At 39.6% G+C, this 20,549-nt stretch overlaps 2 protein-coding genes across 3 annotated transcripts in view; both read right to left on the bottom strand.

Annotated features, from left to right (window-relative positions):
- LOC119558317 overlaps positions 1 to 2,900 on the bottom strand; it is a 30,206-nt gene extending 27,306 nt beyond the window's left edge. Inside the window, exon 1 of one of the 2 annotated variants that reach the window (XM_037871729.1) lies at positions 2,762 to 2,900. The gene's annotated coding sequence lies outside the window, so the exon portion shown is untranslated. Of the gene's footprint in view, positions 1 to 552; positions 1,114 to 2,761 lie in introns of those variants that run through there. The other variant, XM_037871728.1, reaches the window with a different exon arrangement.
- Positions 2,901 to 4,409: 1,509 nt separating this feature from the next.
- On the bottom strand, positions 4,410 to 8,725 carry LOC119557667. Its single transcript, XM_037870531.1, has 2 exons — positions 7,736 to 8,725; positions 4,410 to 6,777 (listed from the first exon to the last, which is right to left on the bottom strand). Exons 1-2 carry the CDS (start codon positions 8,480 to 8,482, stop codon positions 4,519 to 4,521), a joined length of 3,006 nt encoding a protein of 1,001 aa, XP_037726459.1. The 5' UTR covers positions 8,483 to 8,725; the 3' UTR covers positions 4,410 to 4,518.
- Positions 8,726 to 20,549: the final 11,824 nt, after the last annotated feature.

Raw genomic sequence — 20,549 nt, forward strand, 5'->3', positions numbered from 1 at the left:
ATTCCAACGTTATAACAAAAGTCCAATCTGATTTCAGCACAAAGATATAGGGGGTTTCTGCACCATAAAATACAAACTAAAGTTTAATAATACGCCATCATCAACAAAAAAATTCCTCAGTCTGAGCACCAAAAACCTTACAACGGTTTACCACCTAATAATGGTGGTAATACCCAATCCAATACCCCAAACTTATAAAGCCAATATACCAACTTTATAACATCAGTGCATAAATATTGGTAGTCTGAAACTTTAACGTCGGAAGTCAAATAAACAAATACGGAACACTAAATTCACCGAGACTAGTTTAACAATACAGCAGTATTTTAATACTTCAACTTTGTTTCTATAGGATGTGTGGCACTAGAACAACAAACCAATGCTACAACACAGCTTTAAAATATTATAATTCTCAAATATTGGAATTCTAATGCACCATCGTTTTTAAAACAAATCACTTAAGTTCCCCCCAAATGACCGGCTCCCCAATAATCGAATCCGGAAATTTTATGTTATACTATATGGTATGATTTAAGGTCAGCGTCAATCTACCTTCTCTTATAATAATTCTTCTCGACCGCGTTTTTAGTTTGTTGCTTCAAACTTTTTTTTACACAAAAGCACAAGCACTGGCACAAAACACACACCCGAAAAAAAAGCGCAGGGGCAATACGAAGTTTGTTTGTTGTTTGTCGTATTTTTTTCTTCTTCTCGATGTTTTATCTAATGTGTTTTTATTTTTATTTTAATTTTATTTTTTTATATGGGCCTTTGGGGGGCACTGTTTGATATTCCAATTCCATTCGTTAGCGCGGCGCCATTTACGTTTCTCGAGCGTGTTCTTTGCATTTTAGCAGCGAAAAAGGCAAGCCGAGAGAGGGAGACCGCTCGCACTGGCACTTGGACAATCGCTCACACGTACACGGTCAGAAAAAACACACACCGATTCGAGTGAAAATGAAGAAAAAAAAACAATAATAAATAAGAAACGGCAAACGGCAAACGGCAAATGGCAAATGGCGGAACTGCGAAACAGCAAAACTGCGACCAAGCGAACCGAGCGGCGGGCCAAGCGAACGTCGCGAAGCGTCCGTCCGAACCGCTACAGAAACAAAAATTAATTACATATATTGAAATCACAAACTAAACTAATCAGCCAGACCAGCGTAGCAGCTGCGGCAGAGCCCCGGCAGCGGAGAGCCGAGCGGCGAATCAGCTGCCCGAAAAGCTGCCCGCGTATGAAAGCTTGCGGGGGAGCGACAGAGATGGCAATGGCCCGAGCAGCAATGCGGGAGCAGAGCGAGCGAGAGGGCAGCAACAACCTGCGACGGAAAGCTGGCGAGACCTTGACTAAGGTTTCCGGCCGGGAAACCCTCGGCGAGTTCATGCTCACTCGGTGCACTGAGCGAAAAAGGGGTCCAAAGCATTTTCACACAGAAAATTTGACTGAAAACGTAGATTTTGGAAAAATAACATCTCTAGAGACTTAAAATCTTAACTAACAGCGCCTAAAAGTAGACTATGGAAAATATATATATTTCTTTTGCGTTCAAAATATATTATAGCATGCTTATACGCACCATTTATAAGTACATATAAAACATTCCTAGACACTTAAAACCTTAACAAACAGCGCCTAAAATAGACGTATTTTTTTTACTTTCAAAATATATTATAGCATGTTTCTACGCACCATTTATAAGTATATATAAAACAAACCTAGACATTAAAAAACCTTAACAGCGCCTAAAAGTAGACTACGGAAAATATACCTATTTCTTTTACATTAAAAATATATTATAGCATGCTTCTGCGCACCATTTATAAGTAATACATCAAAATTAAGAAAGATATTGTTGAAACGACAATGTTTTCAAGAAAATTATATCACTAATAAATTTTCAAAGAGAAGTTTTACTTTCTTCCCAGAGAGCTATGTTTTTCTTTGTACCGAAATTGTAATGTGTCCTAAAATATAGGCTTTTGAATAACATAGGAATATAAATCTTTAGACATTAAATGGTGAAATACAGATAGATAGATCGGTCTATCTAAGCATTAGGGTGAACAAAATTGAAAACAAATGGTGTTCTGAAAGGGTTAATTCTTTGTTACAATTACAATTTATAAATAAAGTTGTCTAAAATTAGTAATATTTTATATTTTAGTCTTAAGAAAAACGGTGTTAAGCTTTGTACAACCATCCAATAACCTTTCAAACCTAGGAATTCATCACAGAAATACCAAAACGGTTTAAAGCCATTATAAGGACCTCTAAAAGTGTGCTATACCTTACAAAGAAAAATTGTTTCACTATTCATAGCATACTTTATGACACCTATTAAGCGCCTACAGATACATCAAAATAAGTTATTTTAATACATCGAGTGTTGGGAAAACCGGTCTTTCCGCATTTTCTGTCAGTGCACCGCCGAGAGAGAGAGACTTGGCTCTCCTCTCTCGGGAAGCTTTTTCTTGGGGCAGAGGCGCGACAGCGTGTCGCTGTTTAGTCTATGAACTTGACGCTGGCGTCTTACACAATGCTGCTTCTTCTAGCTGCCTCTCTACACCACCACACAGGCACCTAAGCACACACACACACACACACACACACAGCCATGGAAGCACTCACACTCGCATAATTAAGGGGGGGCACTCTCAAAAAAACAACACTCGCCATCGAAACGAAAACACTCTCTATAGGGATATATGTATGTGCATATATCGCCGGCCCGATAAGTTCCGAGCTCTACTCACTAACCTAGGAACTGGAAACGGGCTGGATCGCCTGGGAAACCTCGCTAGCTGGCGGAGACTCAGACTCCGCCGCCATAAGACTAGGGACTACGGAGGCGCCACTGGGCCAGAATGGGCCGCTTCCACTGCAGCAACGGCCGATGCGGAGCGACGACGCGTCGTGGGACTTGGACAGATGCCGACCGACTGCCACCGATGGGGCTCGGTGCCCAAGACGTCGGTCGGTTGGACGGATGGGCGGACGGACGGACGGCAGCCAGGACGCTCGCTCAGACAGCTTTTTAGATGCGTTTCGGCGAGCGGAGCTTTTCACCCCCATTTCCATCATCCTTAGCCGCCACCAACGCTTTTCCGAGGAGCAACAGTAACGCACAAGGAGTCCAAAGTGGCCGGGCAGACGGGGCGCATACGCAATATTCGAGAAGAGCGATAGGTCGACAGCCATCTCGCTCGCACTCACGCCCCTCGCGCACAGTAGCGGTCACAAAAACAGGTCTCGCATAAAAATAGCCCTGTTTGAAACATGTTTACCAACATTTTGGTAATTTAATTAAAGAACTTGTACATAAAACATTCAATGCTCAGTTTTAAACTTACTATAAAACGTTATGCATATTTTAAGGTTTTTTTCATTTTTTTTTAAGTAAAAACAGTTACTCATTAATTTTCAGTAACCTAAAACATAAAAAAAATTAGGGGATTTCATTTTAACTGTACACAACTCAAAACACTTAATAGAAAATGTTCTATGGAAAAAAAAGTAACATTTCTTATATCATTTTTAAATTTAAACTTTCTTACTTATAAATTAAGCCTTTTATAATATTAAATTTAAAAAAATCTATTAATTACTATAAAACTTTATGCATATATGTATTTAGGTTTTTTTCATATTTTTTTTAAAGTAAAAACATTACTCAACAGTTTTCAGTAACGTAAAACCAAAAAAATATTGGGAATTTCATTTTAACTGTACACAACTCAAAACACTGAACAGGAAATATTCTATGGAATAAAAAAAAATTTCTTATATAATTTTTAAATTATAATTATAAATTTCTAACTTATAAATTAAGCCTTTTACAATATTAAAATACATTAAACGTTAAAAAAAAACTGTTAATTATTTGTAAAGAACGAAATTTTATAATAAAAAAAATTAAAATACATATTACAATGATAGTATAAAACAGTGGTCGCCAGCAGGAGTAAGTGAAGCCAGTGGGGTACAAATATCCGTTGCATTATAAGGGAATTTAGTTGTTGGAATTTAACAAGAAAAGCTTACAAATAAAAGATACACCTACAATCGGTGCTACAATCGCCACCTCAGGTGTGTATCTCGTCGCTTTCTTCGGTTTATCTCGCGATAACACAATCAAAATAATAAACACAACAAAATGCGTCGCTCGACGGCGGCAAGAAGGTGGAGTCGAGCCAATCTCGGCCCTCGATATGAGACTACTCGACTGATTCCCCCGCGAAGCTGCGAGTGATAAAGTAGTGGAATTTTTTTAGCATAACCAAATGTTTACCCGAATTTCGAATTTTTCAGTCTCAGCCATTTAATCGCTCAATACAAGTCTGATGGTAGGCCAATATTGATAAGCCATTGCCGAGGTCTAAATAAGAAATATGTTTAAATGTTGTCTGTTCATTGTTTTTCAGCGTATCAAATTTAATAACACTAGTTCAATTAGACTAGGATGGGTAAACAAATTATATATATAGACAGTAAGAATTCTAAAAACAGTCCGGTTGCTAGTTGCGCAAGATGTCCAGCTCTTCGGGCAGAGCGTACATGCGTATCTCCTTTTCAGTCATGAGGTCCTGCAGGAACGGCAGTTCATTCGGCAAAACAGTGCCGCCCTCCATCAACAGAGCCTTGTCCCAGGGACACTCGTCAATGGCCATCAGCAGAACCATCTTGCTGCGCTCGAAGCTGGTCCTCGTATCGGAAAGGCACTTCAGGTACAGACGCCAGTAGATCGAGTTCCTGCGCAGAACGCGATACTGCTCCGCCTCGATCTCCGAGCGGTTTTTGTTGGTCGAGAGAAAAGTTTCAAACATGCTGAGCAAACGATTGCGCACCGCCGCCTGTATGAAGGGCTCTCTGGCGGCCATGAGTGGATCCTCGTCTCCTGTGCTCGCAAAGCGACTATTGGCGGTAATGACCAAGTGCAGCAGTGAGACAATGCCAGCGTTAGTGCGGATAATGCGGGCGCGCTGCTTGTGCCACATCATCGTATGAAATCCGGCCCAAGTCTGGAGCATCATCATATTGCGCGGGAACTCATCGAGTCCGCGATCCACCAACTGAACCAGCAGCACGTTCCCAAGCGTCAGGCGGTTGGTCCTTCTCTTCTCATGGTACACTTTCTCCAGCTCGCCAGGTGGGGGGATAGGCAACTGCAGCTGCAGGATCTTTATTTCCATGACCTGCTCGCGGAGAAAACGTCGCCGCTCGCTGACCTTTGCGGCCTCCGGGCCAAGTTGATCCTGCAGCAACTCATCAAACATATTTTCCACCTCCAAGTAGCGATAGTCCAGCATCCCAAGCAAACAGCTAGCGCGCAACAGGATGAGCAGTTTGTTGGGCAGGAAGTACTCTTCCAAGGGCATCTCAGCTGGCAGTGTGTCGAGGGCTTTCACCTCCTCCTTCAGCAACTCCAGTCCTCTCTCCAGGCATGCCCTAATACCAGGTAACGCCGCATTCGTTGTGCCTGTACCGGCGTATTGGCCCGTAGACAGACAGCTGAGCACATGGATTGCCTCATCCCTTCGAGAGCGTTGTATAAGCATCTCTGCACACACCAAATAGGCATGCATCAAGTCCGGACAAGCGAACTGGCTGCCTGTCTCCGATTCGGCGGCGATGATCTTGCGAAATATGTCGAAGACCCGGCTATCATCTTCGCCCTGCTCTAGGCCCTCGAACTCGCACATGGCCAACTCCGTGTAGAAACGTAAGACCCGACGGTTCTCCAGCAAACGCATCTGGTTGCGAATCCGATCGCGTGTCACTTTCATATAGGCCTTGGTCAGTTTGCCCATCAGTTTGTTCAGCACCACAAGGAGTCGCTGGAATCTCAACCACAAGAGCAGGAACACCCGACGCTTGCTCTCCTCAGTGCTGAAGGCTTCGCTGCACTTAAGCAACAGTCCGCTGACGGTGACCGCATATAGTTCGTGGCCCATAAAGTGCGGCATGAAGCTGGGCGTTACGCTCATCTCCTTGGCCAAGTTTATTAAGGCTGCATGGAAGCCAACATTTCTGGCTGAAGGCAAAACATAGGAGTGTCTATCCGCCAAGCCAGCGAACAGCATCTCGATGGCCTCGGACTCGCCAAACTCGTCAATGCACGGATTTAGTTTGGCAGCCAGGCAGGAGCTGCGAACGAGCGGCATCTTCGTGTGCTGAACAATTAGGAGTAGCAGGTGCAAGCGATTTTCCGGCGACTTAAGGGCATGTGCATATGGCACAACGTCGTCGCTGTAGATGCATCGTTGGCTATCCAGTCCCCTTTCCACCTGATCCTTTGCCGATGGGACCAATTGCGGATAGGGCAGATAGCAGTAGGCCTGTCGAAGGCGCTCCACTCGCGTCCAGATCTCCGGCATCGGCATTCCCGAATGCAGCACTATCTCCTCGAATTCAATCAGCGATTTTTCATTCGCGGTACAAGCCTCCAAGCAGTCCACAGTCAGTCCCGGGAAATTCAACTCCATTGTCAAACGGAGCAGGGCAAACATCTTGTTCATGTTTCCCGATTGGCGCAGGAATAGCACACAGTTGTGGAACAGCTTCAGCATTATGCGATCCGTGTCCACGGTGGCGAATTTACGGCTGATCTCATCGGTGTGTCCCACATGCATCCTGCGCATGCTTGTCTCGTAGATCCGCAGCACAGCCGGCACAGTGCAACGCGCCATGTTGCCTTGGGTGACCATGATTAGGGATGTCCAAAGGGTATACTCGAATGGGTTCTTCTCCAGCATTTTCTCAAAGCGCGCAGCCACCTAAGTTATTTGGAAATATTATTAAGTATTTTATAAAAAGTTTCTGATCTAAATTCAACCTTTACAAAATATTCCTAATATCTAAATCTTTATATTGTTTAGATCAAATTTTCAATCTATCCTAAATATACTGTCATCTAAACTATTATCCTATCGAAGCGCTTTAATAATAAAAATGGTTCGACAAACGGATTTATAAACAAGCTAAATTCAAAAATCTTTTTACTGAAAATATTTTCATAAAATATAATTAAACCAATTTGTAATATTTGCATTTATTTCCTACTACAGTTTCTTTGGCAGCTATTATAACCCTGAGCAAAGGAAAATATAAGCAAAACTAGCGAAGCTATGATTTAATTTCTAATATTTTTTGCAGTGCTTGAAATGCAAAGATAAAAGCAGAAAAAAAATGGATAAAAAACTAGCTTTTTGATGCTTGACTACATTACAAATACCATTTGCTTTTGCTGTTTTTAAAATTATAGGGTTGGAAATGTGTTCTTTGCTGTCTTGACTGGAAATTTAATAGCCCCCTTCAAGGATATTCATTTAGTAAGATTGTTACGATCCTAAAATGATAATTTAGGTTTTTGATTTTGCTTAAATAATTGGGAAAAATATCATAGAAGCCTTTAATATATTAAAAAAGTATTTTATCTCTCCAAGATTAAAAGATTAGTATTGAATTGATACTTAAAATTATTTCACAAAAATTAGGGTCAAACGTGATTTTGAAAACTTAGTTAATTTGGAAATTATTTGTATCGGTTTTAATTGACCATATGCAATGGGTACTTAAGAATTTTTCCCATAAAACGAAATATTCATTTGCGAATTCAGAGGGTTAACGTTCTTTCCCTAGATTGTGTTCCCTTCCTTTTTTTCGTCCATACAAACCGACCCAGTCTAATGTACATATGTTCCCAAAAGAACCATAGATGTGGTGAAGGATTACCTTGCTGGCCGGGTAAGTGGCGTTGGCTATGTCCGTATAGAGCCGCAGGATCCGCTCATTGGAGGGATGGTGCTCCAGGGCAGTTTCCAGGGTGCGGAGTTCTTCCTCCGCCACCGCCAGCCGGTTGGCCTTGTACACATTGAGATTGATGAGGCGCTGCAGGTGCAGCCAGTGGTCCAGCACCTGTGGTTCCCGCTGGACGAGCGCCTTGGTCTGGATGAGCTGCTCCTGCAGCCTGAGAATTGGCTCATGGGCGAGCCCTTCGATGTCCAGGGCTTTCCTGGTGTAGCGACTGTTCTTCGAGGATGAGGATAGCTTGGAGCGATCCTCCGTAGAGCGTGGATCACACTGCCGATCCCGGAGACGTCCCATCCAAATTTTGTAGCGTGGTCGCGCTGGTTTGGCCAGTGTGGAAATGTTCAAGAGGGACGAGTTGCTCTTCTTGTCCACATAGAACTCATCTTTGCCATCGAACTCGAGTGGCTTGGCCTTGGGCAGCTCCTCCGCCTTGGGCACTGCCTCAACCACAACCTCATCCTCCTCGGCGGTGGAGGAGTCGTCGCTGGAAGTGAAGGTGTCCGGATTTGGTTCCTCAGCGGCTAAAGCCCCATCGGTTGTGGGTTTCCTGTGGTAGCTGTCGTTATTTTGCCAATCCGCGCTTGTTGTTGCCACCTCCTCCTCCTCGGTCTCTGTCGCACCCACAGCCTCCGAGGACTGGCCACCGCCATAGGCGGGAAAGAGAGACATGCCTAGCAATTAGTTAACTTATTTAACGAGTTATTTGATTTCGAATATGTTTTCTTGTGTCTTGGCAGTTGCTTCCGTGTTGAGAGCCCCTTGGATTGTATTTCTATACAATGGAAATGACATAACAGAACACGGGAATGTCAAAGTGACGTATCAGAATATGCCTACTCGATACGCATGTAAATAACAAATAAAAAATAAATTAAAATCAAAGATTGTTTATATTTTGTAGCCGGCAATCGATATCAGCAGATGCCAGTTGTCCAGGTTGTCTATCGGGAGAAACAGCTGTGCCGATAACAACTATCGGCAGTTAGCGAATTCACCGTTCTGGCATAGCCGAGACACACTCTGAGTTTAGTGAAGACACCGTCCCAATTTTCAAATTTCTTGGGGATTCCCCCCGTTAATAACAAAGCATAATAATAGTCTTTAATATTTTTTTCTACAAATCAAGTCTGTCTTTGTCCGTCCGTATGAGCGCGGAGATTTCATCGACTCGGATGTGATTATGATCAAGAATATATATACTTTATAGGGTCGGAAACGCTTTCTTCTACATGTTACATACTTTCCGACAAACCTAGTATATCCTTTTACTCTACGAGTAACGGGAATAAATGTATAATGCTGGAAAGGCGGCAATTTTAAATCATTTTTTTCCAGAGCTTAAGCAATGTCTCCACTTTTGGAGACCATTTAGCGAAGTCAGCAACCATGCGGGAAAGACAAATTCAGTTTTGAATTTTTCGGCATGACTAACACTTTTCTAGATATCCCGCCCACCCAAAAACCCCTAAAATACGAAGCTATATTCTTACAGTTGAGCGAATAGCACCAAAAACGAAGTTATACGAAGTACAACCATATATAAACATACATAAGTATGTAAAATGAGCGGTGTTTACGTGTAAAAAACTGGTAAATATCGCCTTATTTTGGACTGACCCATTAAAATTAAATTATTTGCACTATATGCTGATTTGCTTGGATCTCATTAGACCGAGCGATTTAAGACCCAAGAATATGATTTCATATATACGCGAAATAGACTTTTTGGCGGTCACTTAGGTGTTGTTACTAGTGAATCACAAATATCCCCAAAGCTGCGCAAAGTATCAACAAATAATTAATGTTGTATTCTTTTGGTTCTGAAAATTGTTATATTTTTATATTTATATTTATAACATTGTCGCCAAAAGTTTGATTAGATTTTGCTCTCCTAGTGGGAGTAATTCTGTCGATAATTAACATAAACATTGCACTAAAAAATGTAATGGTTCCATTCGATTAAGATAAAGATCTCCTAAATGTAATTTATTTTACGTTTTGTAAAGAGCTCATTCCCCCATGTCTGCAAATTTCTTCCTAAATTGGTAAACAAACATGAGTTTTAGCACCACAGGACATATTTGCTTATAATTCGCCTAAAGCACTTACACCTATGTTCGCATAATTAAGTCAATCTATGCTTTTAAATATGATTGTCAATCATAATTTATGATTCTAAATTTTGTAAATAACATGCTCGGGATAGTTAATGCCACAAAAAATATAACTTATAATTATTAGGTAAATAGTTTACGTTTACCCTGTGAAATATGACTAACTTGTGTTAGCTCAAGTGTATGGGGATGTGCCACACTTGATATCAGGGAATAATAATGCCTTATGTCAATCGATTTGCAGCTTAAGCCTTGTGCATATCTCGATAGCGAATCCAAGGGGTGCTTTAGCTGGATATTTTTCCGCTTTTCTGCAGGAGAGGGCACCTCCCTTTTTTCATATTTTTCCACTCTATTTTATTTTTTTATATACACGTCTTTATATATTTTTTCGAACATCTCAAAGTCGCTGTAAAATGCGCTCGTTTACACCTCAAGTGGCAATCATTTGCCATCGCCCCCAGTGACGTTATCGTGGGGTTTCCTTGGCCACCCCCCCTTTGCCCGCCGCCCGTCGCTAATCACCAGCTCTAAAATGGTCCTGAGAAGGAGGAGAGAGTGAAGAAAGCGGCGGAGAAAGCGGGTAGAGAAGCGTTGACTGCTGCTGCTTCTGCTGCTGCTGTTGATGATGATGAAGTGCCAGCAATGTGACAGTTACAGGATGAGACAGAGACAGATACAGATACAATGGGGAGGAAAAGGGAGGCCTGATGTGTGTGTGTGTGTGCCACAACAATACCCACCCACGCACACAGACACATTTGTAATAATGGGTAAACAACAACACAAACGGCAGCCCATGACAATGACAAGGCAAATAGCGAGGAAAACTTCGCAAATGTCAGCTGGTGGTTGTCCCTCATAATTCTCCCCTCCTCTCTCCTCTACCCGCCCATGGCTTTCCACCCCCTCGGAAAATTGAACAGTAATTACTTTAGGCTTTTCCCCAGCGGTGACGGCAAGCAAAAAAAAAAGATGTTAGAAGCAAAGCCCAGGCTGGGAGATTAAAAACAGGCATTAAAATGAAAACAAATCTGAGTCTAGCTTTAAAGTGCCAGACGGCTACAAAAGTTGCCAGCAGCAACTGAAAAACTGATGAGGGGCGTGGGCATAACCGTCTAGCATCTATGCATGCACTTAAAAAAAAAACAATTTTTATAAAATTAAAATTAATCACTGATCATTTTGTAACTCAAAAATGCAATAAAACATTGCAATTTTGGCTTTCAAGAGATCACTTTTAATCATAAATATATGTTCTATGAATTATAAATAATATAATACGATAAAAGTTTAGTTTATATGAAACCAATACAATGTATTTCAGTAAAAGAGTGTTTGATCTAAGACCCCTTTTCTATATAAATCGAACTTAAATGTAAAATCAGCTCTTCAAAGTTCTTTAATCCTTAACCTTTTCTCAAATTGTATTTTATTATGAATAAAGAGTTCTCTCCATATTAATTTGAGACATATTTTTTGTGATAAACTCATATTATACAAATAGGTTTTATAATCTTTGCTAGTAAATATTAAATCAACTTTAATTTATTGTGATATGTACATATATCAAGTTATTTTAAATTTTATTGTAAAAGAGTGTTTAAGCTAAGACCCCTTTTCTATATAAATCGATCTTAAATGTAAAATCAGCTCTTCAAAGTTCTTTAATCTTTAACCTTTTCTCAAATTGTATTTTATTATGAATAAAGAGTTCTTCTCCATATTAATTTGAGACATATCTTTTGTGATAAAAATAGGTTTTATAATCTTTGCTAGTAAATATTAAATCAACTTTAATTTATTGTGATATGTACATATATCAAGTTATTTTACATTTTATTTCTGGTATATCCTTGTGTAATTAATAATTTAAGGCTAGAATTTTAATTGTTTTTTTTTATTGTGTAGGGGTGAGTTTATATGTATATCGCTTTATATTTACTGCTACTAAACTGTAATCGGGGCCACACACCGGAAGTTGAAATGACTTGAAAATTTATTGCATTTGCTGCACAACGTCGACAACGACAACAGTGTTGTTGCTGCTGATGCTGCTGATGTTGCTGGTGTTGCTGCTGTTGCTGCTGTTGCTGATGTTGCTGCTGTGCATTCAGCAGGCGAACGCTTGGCTGCCTTTGGTGTTCCCATCGCCACAGCCATCGCCATCGCCATCGTCAACGAAACGGAAGTGGCGCGGCAGTCAATTGGGAAGACAGGCCAGGACATGGCCGGAGGCACAGCCTGCTGCAGGGGGGGCTCGGTTGTGGGGCACACCCCTTCCGCGGGGGGGACTGGCTCCAGAGGCGGCGATTGCGAAATTGAATATGCCCACAGAACCCGATCCCTCGAGCTGAAGCAGGAATCCGCTACCGGAACACACCATATCACTGGGGAAAAGTTAGACCATTGTAAATAAAGAAATAATGAAATTATTATGATTATTATTAGGAATTAAAAATGTCATTATTAAAAAATGCTTTCAGAACTTAGATAGTTACAATTTCACTAGAGCATTAACAATAAGTTAGAATTTTTTACCATGACAAAACAGATAGAAATGTAAAAATTAAATTAAAAATATAATGAAGAATGTCTAAGTTGTTAGAAGAATTACCGAAAATTTAAATTTATCTTAATCTTAAAATTGTTAGCAATTTGGTGTTCTTATATTATTTATTTCAAAAATATATTAAAATGTTCCTTAAAGCATAACAAACATTTCTTGTTTAAATTGCAAGAGTCTTTAAATGTTTACCTAATAAATAGCAGTTAATTGCAAAAAGAGATTTATTAAACGTTGTTTAATTAAAACTTTTTAAAATATACATACTTTTGATAACTAAAGTAAGTAGCTCAATAATTAAATATAACTCGTGTCCCATCCCAATAGATGTCGAAATAATGTTAAAGTTTTCGCCTGAAATGTTGGCTTTATTTTGAAAAGAACTCAGTTAAGTTGACATCGGTTAAGTGAATTCTTTTTTCCCAAGCGGCGATGCCATACCCAAACTCATCCCTATTCCGGTCGACACGAATTTACGGCGATTTTTCCGTCAGTGGCAGGACGTTTTCCCCGGAATTGGCTGCTCTTGGGCCAAATGTCTCAAGTTGAGGCTGTCGGAGAATCCGGGACTGAGCGAGTGCATCCATCCTGTGTGCAGTTTACTGCTCATAAAAATCCATTAAATTATTCAAATTGCATAGGAAGAACGGGTTTTGTCCGGGCTTTTTTGGCGATGACGGCGGCACACAAGCGGAGATTTTCCCGGTTGGATTTTCCACCATACAGGTTGCCTTGGACAGGTTTTGTGTTTGATTTCAAGCCATTTCCCCATCTCCCTCTATCGTTTTCTTCTTATTTTTTTTTTTGGTATTTTTCCGCGTTGACTGCTTAAATAAAAGACAGCCGGCGGTTGCAGCTGAAGTGGATGGGGTATGGGGTGTGGGGTGTGGGGCATGGGGTTTGAGGACACGGATGCGGATGGGGATAGAGCCCAGTGAGGCATGCATCACAAAACAACGACGGCGGCAGCCACAAGAAGTGCGCGGCTGGCAGCGGAACGGGGGGATTGGGAGGCTGGGAGGAGCTCACATCCACCCACTTGACTGCCAACTCAGGCCACACCACATCAGTTCCAGGGCAGACCCTAGTCCTGCACTGAAAACTCTAAAAATATTTATTCTATTTAATAATTTCAAAGATATCATTATAGGTTTGTTTCAAAAATCCAGAGCCTATCTTGGGGCATATACTTATATGTATTTTTTCCAAAGAAAATCGGGATTCCACAGGCTTTCGTTCTTAAAGAACAAAGAATACCGTGCTAAAATCAAGTACAAACAGTCTTGATTTAACGATCTCGTGCTTACCATTTTATGAATCTTCGAACTGAAAAAGGTCTTACATTTAACACATTTTGAATTAAATTATCTGTCAACTCCAAAAATTCCCCACTGTTTATTCTGAAAGTGCTGGGTATCTCGTTTATTTCAGTTTCCAATACTTGTAGACCGAAAGGTTCTAAAAATGTACTGAAATCGAGTATTTTCTGTCTTAAAATACATACTTGATAGCTGTACTTTGGCATTTTCCCTGCTTGGCGAAGTTTTGACAGTGAAAATAGTCTATTCAAGCACAAAGTAATTGATTTTTCTATGAGTATAATAATTATAATTATGTCGATAATACAGAAACTCCGTTTTTATTAGCATTTAAGCTTATGAAAATATATACAATCTTTTTTTTGAAAATTGTATTAAAAATTTTTTAATGCTTAAAAAACGAATGAATATAAAGCTTTCGTCGAAGTCCGAATCGATCTAAAAATGTAACTCTGAAAATCCAAAAATACTAAGTTAAGACTTTCATTATATGAAAAATATTACGTTTACGCGTATGTAAAAAACCAGTATTGTCAATTTTCTTATATTTTCGCATTTTTCAGATCGTTCTAAGGCTGATTTAAAATAAAGTCGTCACGTTTTTATAAAATTTAATCCGTAATTTTGATTTGTTAAAAAAAAATTTTGTTTGGGTGGTTCTCTGATTACTAATTCTACAAAATATAGTTGTTCTGTCTAGCCTTATGTAGTACCAGCAATAAAAAAGGACTTATAGAAAAGGTTCATAGTTTGTTTTTCAAAAATATTTAAATGTTTTCCTTACCTAATTATTATATTTATATAACTTATAAGTAATATATTACATAAATATACCCTTATTTATGATATGAAAATTATTGAAGTTTATTAAATTGCAATTGCTAAGGTTCTTATTTAAAAAAAACATATTTTCAAGCCCTTTTCTGTAAAAGTTATTGACTGTGTAGGCCATAACTAGAGTCAAACTGCAGCTCAGACTCAAAGTCAGACCGACCAAACCAGATCCGACCGGGCTAAACCAGAAAAGCGCAGGTCAGGATGGCGCAGAATAGGACAGGATGCGGGGCAGGACCAAGGAGGATGGACAGGAGCAGGAGGAGGAGCAGGAGGAGGAGCAGGAGGAGAAGCAGAGGAGCTGCCATCGGCTATACACTAAAATGTAGGCGGCTTGCGGGTTCTCCGCGTATGGGCGGATGTTTTGCGGGCGGTAGCACCATGGAAAATGGGCGGAAAAAAGTCGGGAAAATCTCGCTGAGCCATAGTCCTCTGGGAAATGAAAATCACCCAGGGTTGGGCTTAGGACTTCGCTGTTTATTGGTTGGATTTAATCAAGATAGAAAATGTTTTACATGAGTTGGCTTTAGTAATTTAATAAGCTTTATATTACTTAAATCAACAAAATGTATTGGAAATGTTCAATTGACAAAATGTAGGTTTAACTTTTGGATTTTATCTTTTCTTTAATTTTCTGTAATTTTGTATAAACACTTAATAAAGCCATATCAATTAAATGCTTGTTTCTTTGCCTAAAAAATACACAAAGAGCACTAGCTTTTTGAAATCTCCTTTAAATGTGCCTAAAAGTATGCTACAATATATGTTTAATCCGGAAGTCTGAAAGATTCCAACCGAAAAACAACGTTATTTTTTATTGCATACTTCTAGACACTTTTATAGTGATTTCACCCACATTCGTCTAGAACTCACAACTTAGACCCACTGTACCAGGAGTAGGACGTGTTCTACCTGTGTGCTGGCTTTGTGTGTGTTTTTCCTGGTGTATGTGCCTGGCATTCTATTCACAGTCTGGTTAGCCCAGAGGCATATCTAATTATTTGCCCACAGAGTCATCAGCAAAACGCTACGCCCGCAATCCGCTCCTGCTCCTCCAGCTCCTCCTGCCATTTCACTTGGGCCCTTTGTGCGGTCTCATTATGCTGGAAAATATAGAAAACGGATTCCATAGTTTGCCATCAGAGCTGCGGCTGCACACAGCCAAATATCAAATTTTTAACTAATTACATATTTGCACTGTTATTACCTGCATCAAAAAACCCGCCCTTCCCCCGGTCCACATTTGGTTCTTTATTTTTCTGTTGCAGGCGCTCTTTTGCATTACATAATTACGCGAATGTGAATATAAAAGTGCGTAATGGATGCGGGTCGGCCTGGGGGGTCAGGGGTTATTCAGGGGTTGCTGCTGAGGCTGGGAGATGTGCTTTCAAGGACAGAATCCCGAACAGAAGCGTAGCATATGGCGGTGTTCATGTGTTCATGTGTTCATGTGTTCATGCCCATGTTGAATGTTAAATGTTGAATGCAAAGGCGAAAAACCAACACGATTTCGACTGTCTCACGGGAGGGGCTTAAGAAAATGATAGAGGGTTGGTGGTTTTTTGTCTGAAAAACATCTGTGTACCCCTGTCTTCGGCAAGATTAGCCGGCTAAGGGGACATGCTGGGGATACGCTGCGAAAAAACAGCTGGCCCTGAAAAACAAAGACTTCAATAAGATTTTTCAGGAGGAAAAAGGCACGTAGCAAAGATTTCTTACACATCCCAGAAAAGCACTGTCTTACAATAAAAAATTACCTCGTTGGATGCTCAAGAATCCTGTTGGCTTCCCATCCAAGAATTCCAAAGTGGTGAACCTCAAAGTGGGAAAAATGCTGCTTCTAGCCATTTTTGAGATCACAATCCAATCATTGACAAATCATTGACAAGTGCAATATTCCATTAATTTTAGTATTTCTTTTAACATAGTCAGAGGCGAAAGAATGACATTTTTGACTTCTGTTTATTTTAAAAATAGTTCTTAACTAAGATTATGAGAGACAACAATCCTGTATGTTTCTTTATATTTAATACTTAATAAATAAATAATTAAGTTGGATAAGGGTTTCAATACTCACATAATACTTACTGCAAGATACCGAAATTGGGGATGGATATTTGGTGAAATGGGGCCAACTCTAGTTTAAGATCAGATATGCAGGTTAACTGCTCGCCCTAGACAGAACCCCATTCTTTGGTTTACGAAGGGGGCACACATGTAATGCTCATATTAGCCTTGTCGAAAAGCGGCTCCGAACTGCGAGTGGCAGCAGCGTCGATAAAAGAGCAGTCTAACCGGTGCCCGGATCAACGATTCGATTCGACTGGGTTCGATAAGTAGGTAGGGCGCTTTGAAAAGCCCGGCCAAAGAGAAAATTTCAATGTAGGTGCCTACATCTACCATCCTGCGTCCACACCATGCCAATGTCCATACCCTGCGGGGATCAGGAGCAGGGGAGCAGGGGATGGGGATGGGGCAGGGACGATTCACTGGTCAGGTGGGTCAGTGGTCATGTCATCGTCCTGTCGCTGTTTGGCCTGTGACACGTGGATTGCCGAGAGATTTTGCCGTTCTCCTTGCTTGCTCTTTGCATTCCTCTGTTTTTTTCACGTAGCATTCGTTAAACATTCACTTTCACCCTTTACCGCTCCGTTTTCCAGGATTACACTGGCCATCCTCATCAGCCAGGCTTAATTATAGTATTAGCAATGTGAGGTGCAAAGCCTTAAATAGTATAATGTGTGGTTACCCTGTTGGTCAGTGAGAAAATCACTGAGCTAAAAAGTATAAAAAAATAATTTGTCAAGGTTTCTAAAAGTATACAACAAAATATTTTGAGCCTGCGATTATAAAAAAGGGTTACAAATAATTTATAAAGATGTCTAAAAGTATGGATTCAATTGCATACCTTTAGACACCTTTATGAGTGACTTAAAAATCATAGTGATTTTTGTGGCATTCTACGAATTTAATAATGTCTACTTTTAGTTGTTGTGTAGCCACATTTAAATGCTTCACAGGTGAATTAACAATTTAAACTCTATATTTAATAGTCAAGGTGTCAGGTGGCCTGACTTTAATCTGAATTTCAAGTAAATTAAAAAACGTACGAGTGTTTGTGAGCTTGTAAATGGAATTAAGTGAATATTAATGCGGCTGGAAAATGGCAAAAAATGTAATTTAGTATTTGCAGTATGCATTTGACACCAACATACGAAGTGTGTCGACTGGGAATTTCCCTAAATTGGATTTTAAGTGCTGTGTTTTAGTTCTACATTTACAGGTATACTTAATCCTTTTATTTTAAGTCCGACACCCTATTGAATAACTCACTTATATCGCATTTACGTAACTCCTTTCGCAGTCGAGTGTCGCGATACATGCTTTCATCACATTACGAAAAAATTCCAATGCGCAATTGTCAAGTGTCTGTTGTAATTAATAGCGAGCAGTTGCGAATGCAATAAATAATCGATACACACTTAATTTTCCTCTCCTTTTTCCTTTTTTATTTTTATATATTTGCAGCACATTGCCTTGACTCGATTTTAATTAATTTTTTATGAACTGCGTGTGTATATTGGTTAGTTGTAAATATATATTCGATGGGCCAGCTTGCCGTTTTCCGTTTCCTTTGTGGGGGAATTTCCCCAGAAGGAGCACAAAAGCAGCCGAATGATGAATGACTGCCAAATGAACATGTTTGAGTGGAAAGTCGGCCGAGATGAGCCAAAAGATAGAGTCGGAAATGTACAATATAATCGAAACGATTTTGGACGAGGTACGCAATCCGTGGAAAGGAAACGGGGTCGTGGGTAAAAAGAGGTATTTTCCAATTTCAGTTGCAGTTGACAGAAGCGATGCAGTGAATTGAAATTCATTTATTTGCACAAGCCAAATGTTACAATTTTTTATTGAGACTTCGTTTTTAATATTACGTTTTTACGGTGCACACGGCAAATATTAAAAAAACCTTTGACCAAAACTATTAGTTTGCATATTAAATGTGAAGTGACTTTTTTATGTTTATAAAAGGGAAACAAATTATTGCGATCTACAGAAAATAAATGTTTTTTGTTTACTTATAATATAAGTACCAAGCTATTTACACTAAATAATAAGTTAAATTTGTTGTGCTAGGATGCCAGAATAAAATAAAAAAAACGGGTAAGATAGGGGTAAAAAGGCTAAGAAAATAACTAAAAGATTGTATTATATAAACAAGCATTATTTTTGTAAATTAGAGTAACAGACCACATTTATTTCTAATAGCCTTGTATAAATACTGGTGAGTAGAGCTCCACTGTACGTGATTATTGATGGCAGCTCGACTGACAGCAAGCAGAAGGGAACAAGGGAACAAAGGAACAAGTTTTGGGTTACCTGTACCAGGGATTAGGCATCTGTCTCAGTCTCATCATCAGTCCCCAGTCTGCATTCTCCATTCTCCATTATCCGGTCTCTATTGCCATCCTAAGGCCCAGTGCTTCAGTTCCTCGGTCCCTGCCTGTGAAGCTGTATATGTCTCATCTTCCAGCTGTCATTCGCTCACTCACTCACCGAGAATTGATGGCATTTGCCAAAAATACTGATGACACGCACACACCCGCCCAACCACACACACACAAACACCCACCCACCCATACTTTCGCAGGAGAGAACTTTTGTTGCATACTTAGTAGGGCAGGACAATGCGCCACTGATTGAATTGCATGTAAATTAACTTGCTGATCCGATTAGGGCCGAGACGGGCAAAAACAAAAATAATATCCAACACATACACGGCGAGAAAATGCAGTTAGGTTGCAATTCCGTAATATTTTAAGTTTTCTTTGTCTATTTAGTATTATTTATCTGTGGCAAAGTTACGTTAAATTAATCTATTAGGTATTAGTTAAATCATTTTTATCCATTTCCCATATTATTAGTTATTAAAGTTCTTTCTTGATTTACATAATTGAATATTCGTTTGGATTATTTTAATATTAGAAGTTATGTGCGTGTGTATTTCAGCGCATTTTCATTTTTCACATTCATTGCGAAATTCCGTTCATTTTATTTTAATTGCCGAAGTTTTGGGTAAATTCAAAGTCTATGATCTTATTGGTTAATTTATTTTTGATAATGTTTATTATTTTCATTTATGTTCCTTTAAATTATTAACAAATTCTAATTGGTGAAAATAAATTAAATTTGGTTGAAATTGAAAATGTACGCATTCTGAAGTACAACAAATGTTTATTTGCAATGGTAAGTTTTAACTGGATAATAACTTTTTGAATGAATATTTTTACTTGGCTAACCTATTGATCAAAACGAATCGTTTTTTCTATCTTTATGTGAACTTCTTATACAAATTTTATAACATTTTGCTCAAATAAGTGGCAGTTCTTAAAAAATTTCCCTCCGTGATAGGCTATAAAACCGCATGAACAGCCAGCAGGTAAATGGCGAACGAACTCTCACACAGGCAAGGATACGCATGAAGAAGCTAAGTACACACACACACACATACACACTCAGATATGTGCCAGCTGCACACAGATACACACCCACACATGGCCGCCTTGGGCAATTTCATTTGCCGCTCAGCACTCACACAATTGAAATTTTTGTTGCATACTTTCAAGCAATTTGTTTGCAACTCAAGTTGCCCAAAAAATAATCTAAAAAAAAATCAAAAAAGAAAGCGAAGAAAAAAATGCATCCCGCTTGCCTCTTCACTAAAGCTACCCACAGTTTTTCCCCCACTCGTCCATTCCGAAAAACTTGGACTCGATTTATTTTGATGCACTTTTTATTTTTATACCCGTTACTCGAAGAGTAAAGGGATATGTTGCATTTGGGGAAAGTATGTAACAGGTAGCGTTTCCGACCCCATAAAGTATATATGTTCTTGATCA

Source organism: Drosophila subpulchrella, chromosome X, assembly GCF_014743375.2.
Source record: "Drosophila subpulchrella strain 33 F10 #4 breed RU33 chromosome X, RU_Dsub_v1.1 Primary Assembly, whole genome shotgun sequence".
Lineage (NCBI taxonomy): Eukaryota > Metazoa > Arthropoda > Insecta > Diptera > Drosophilidae > Drosophila > Drosophila subpulchrella.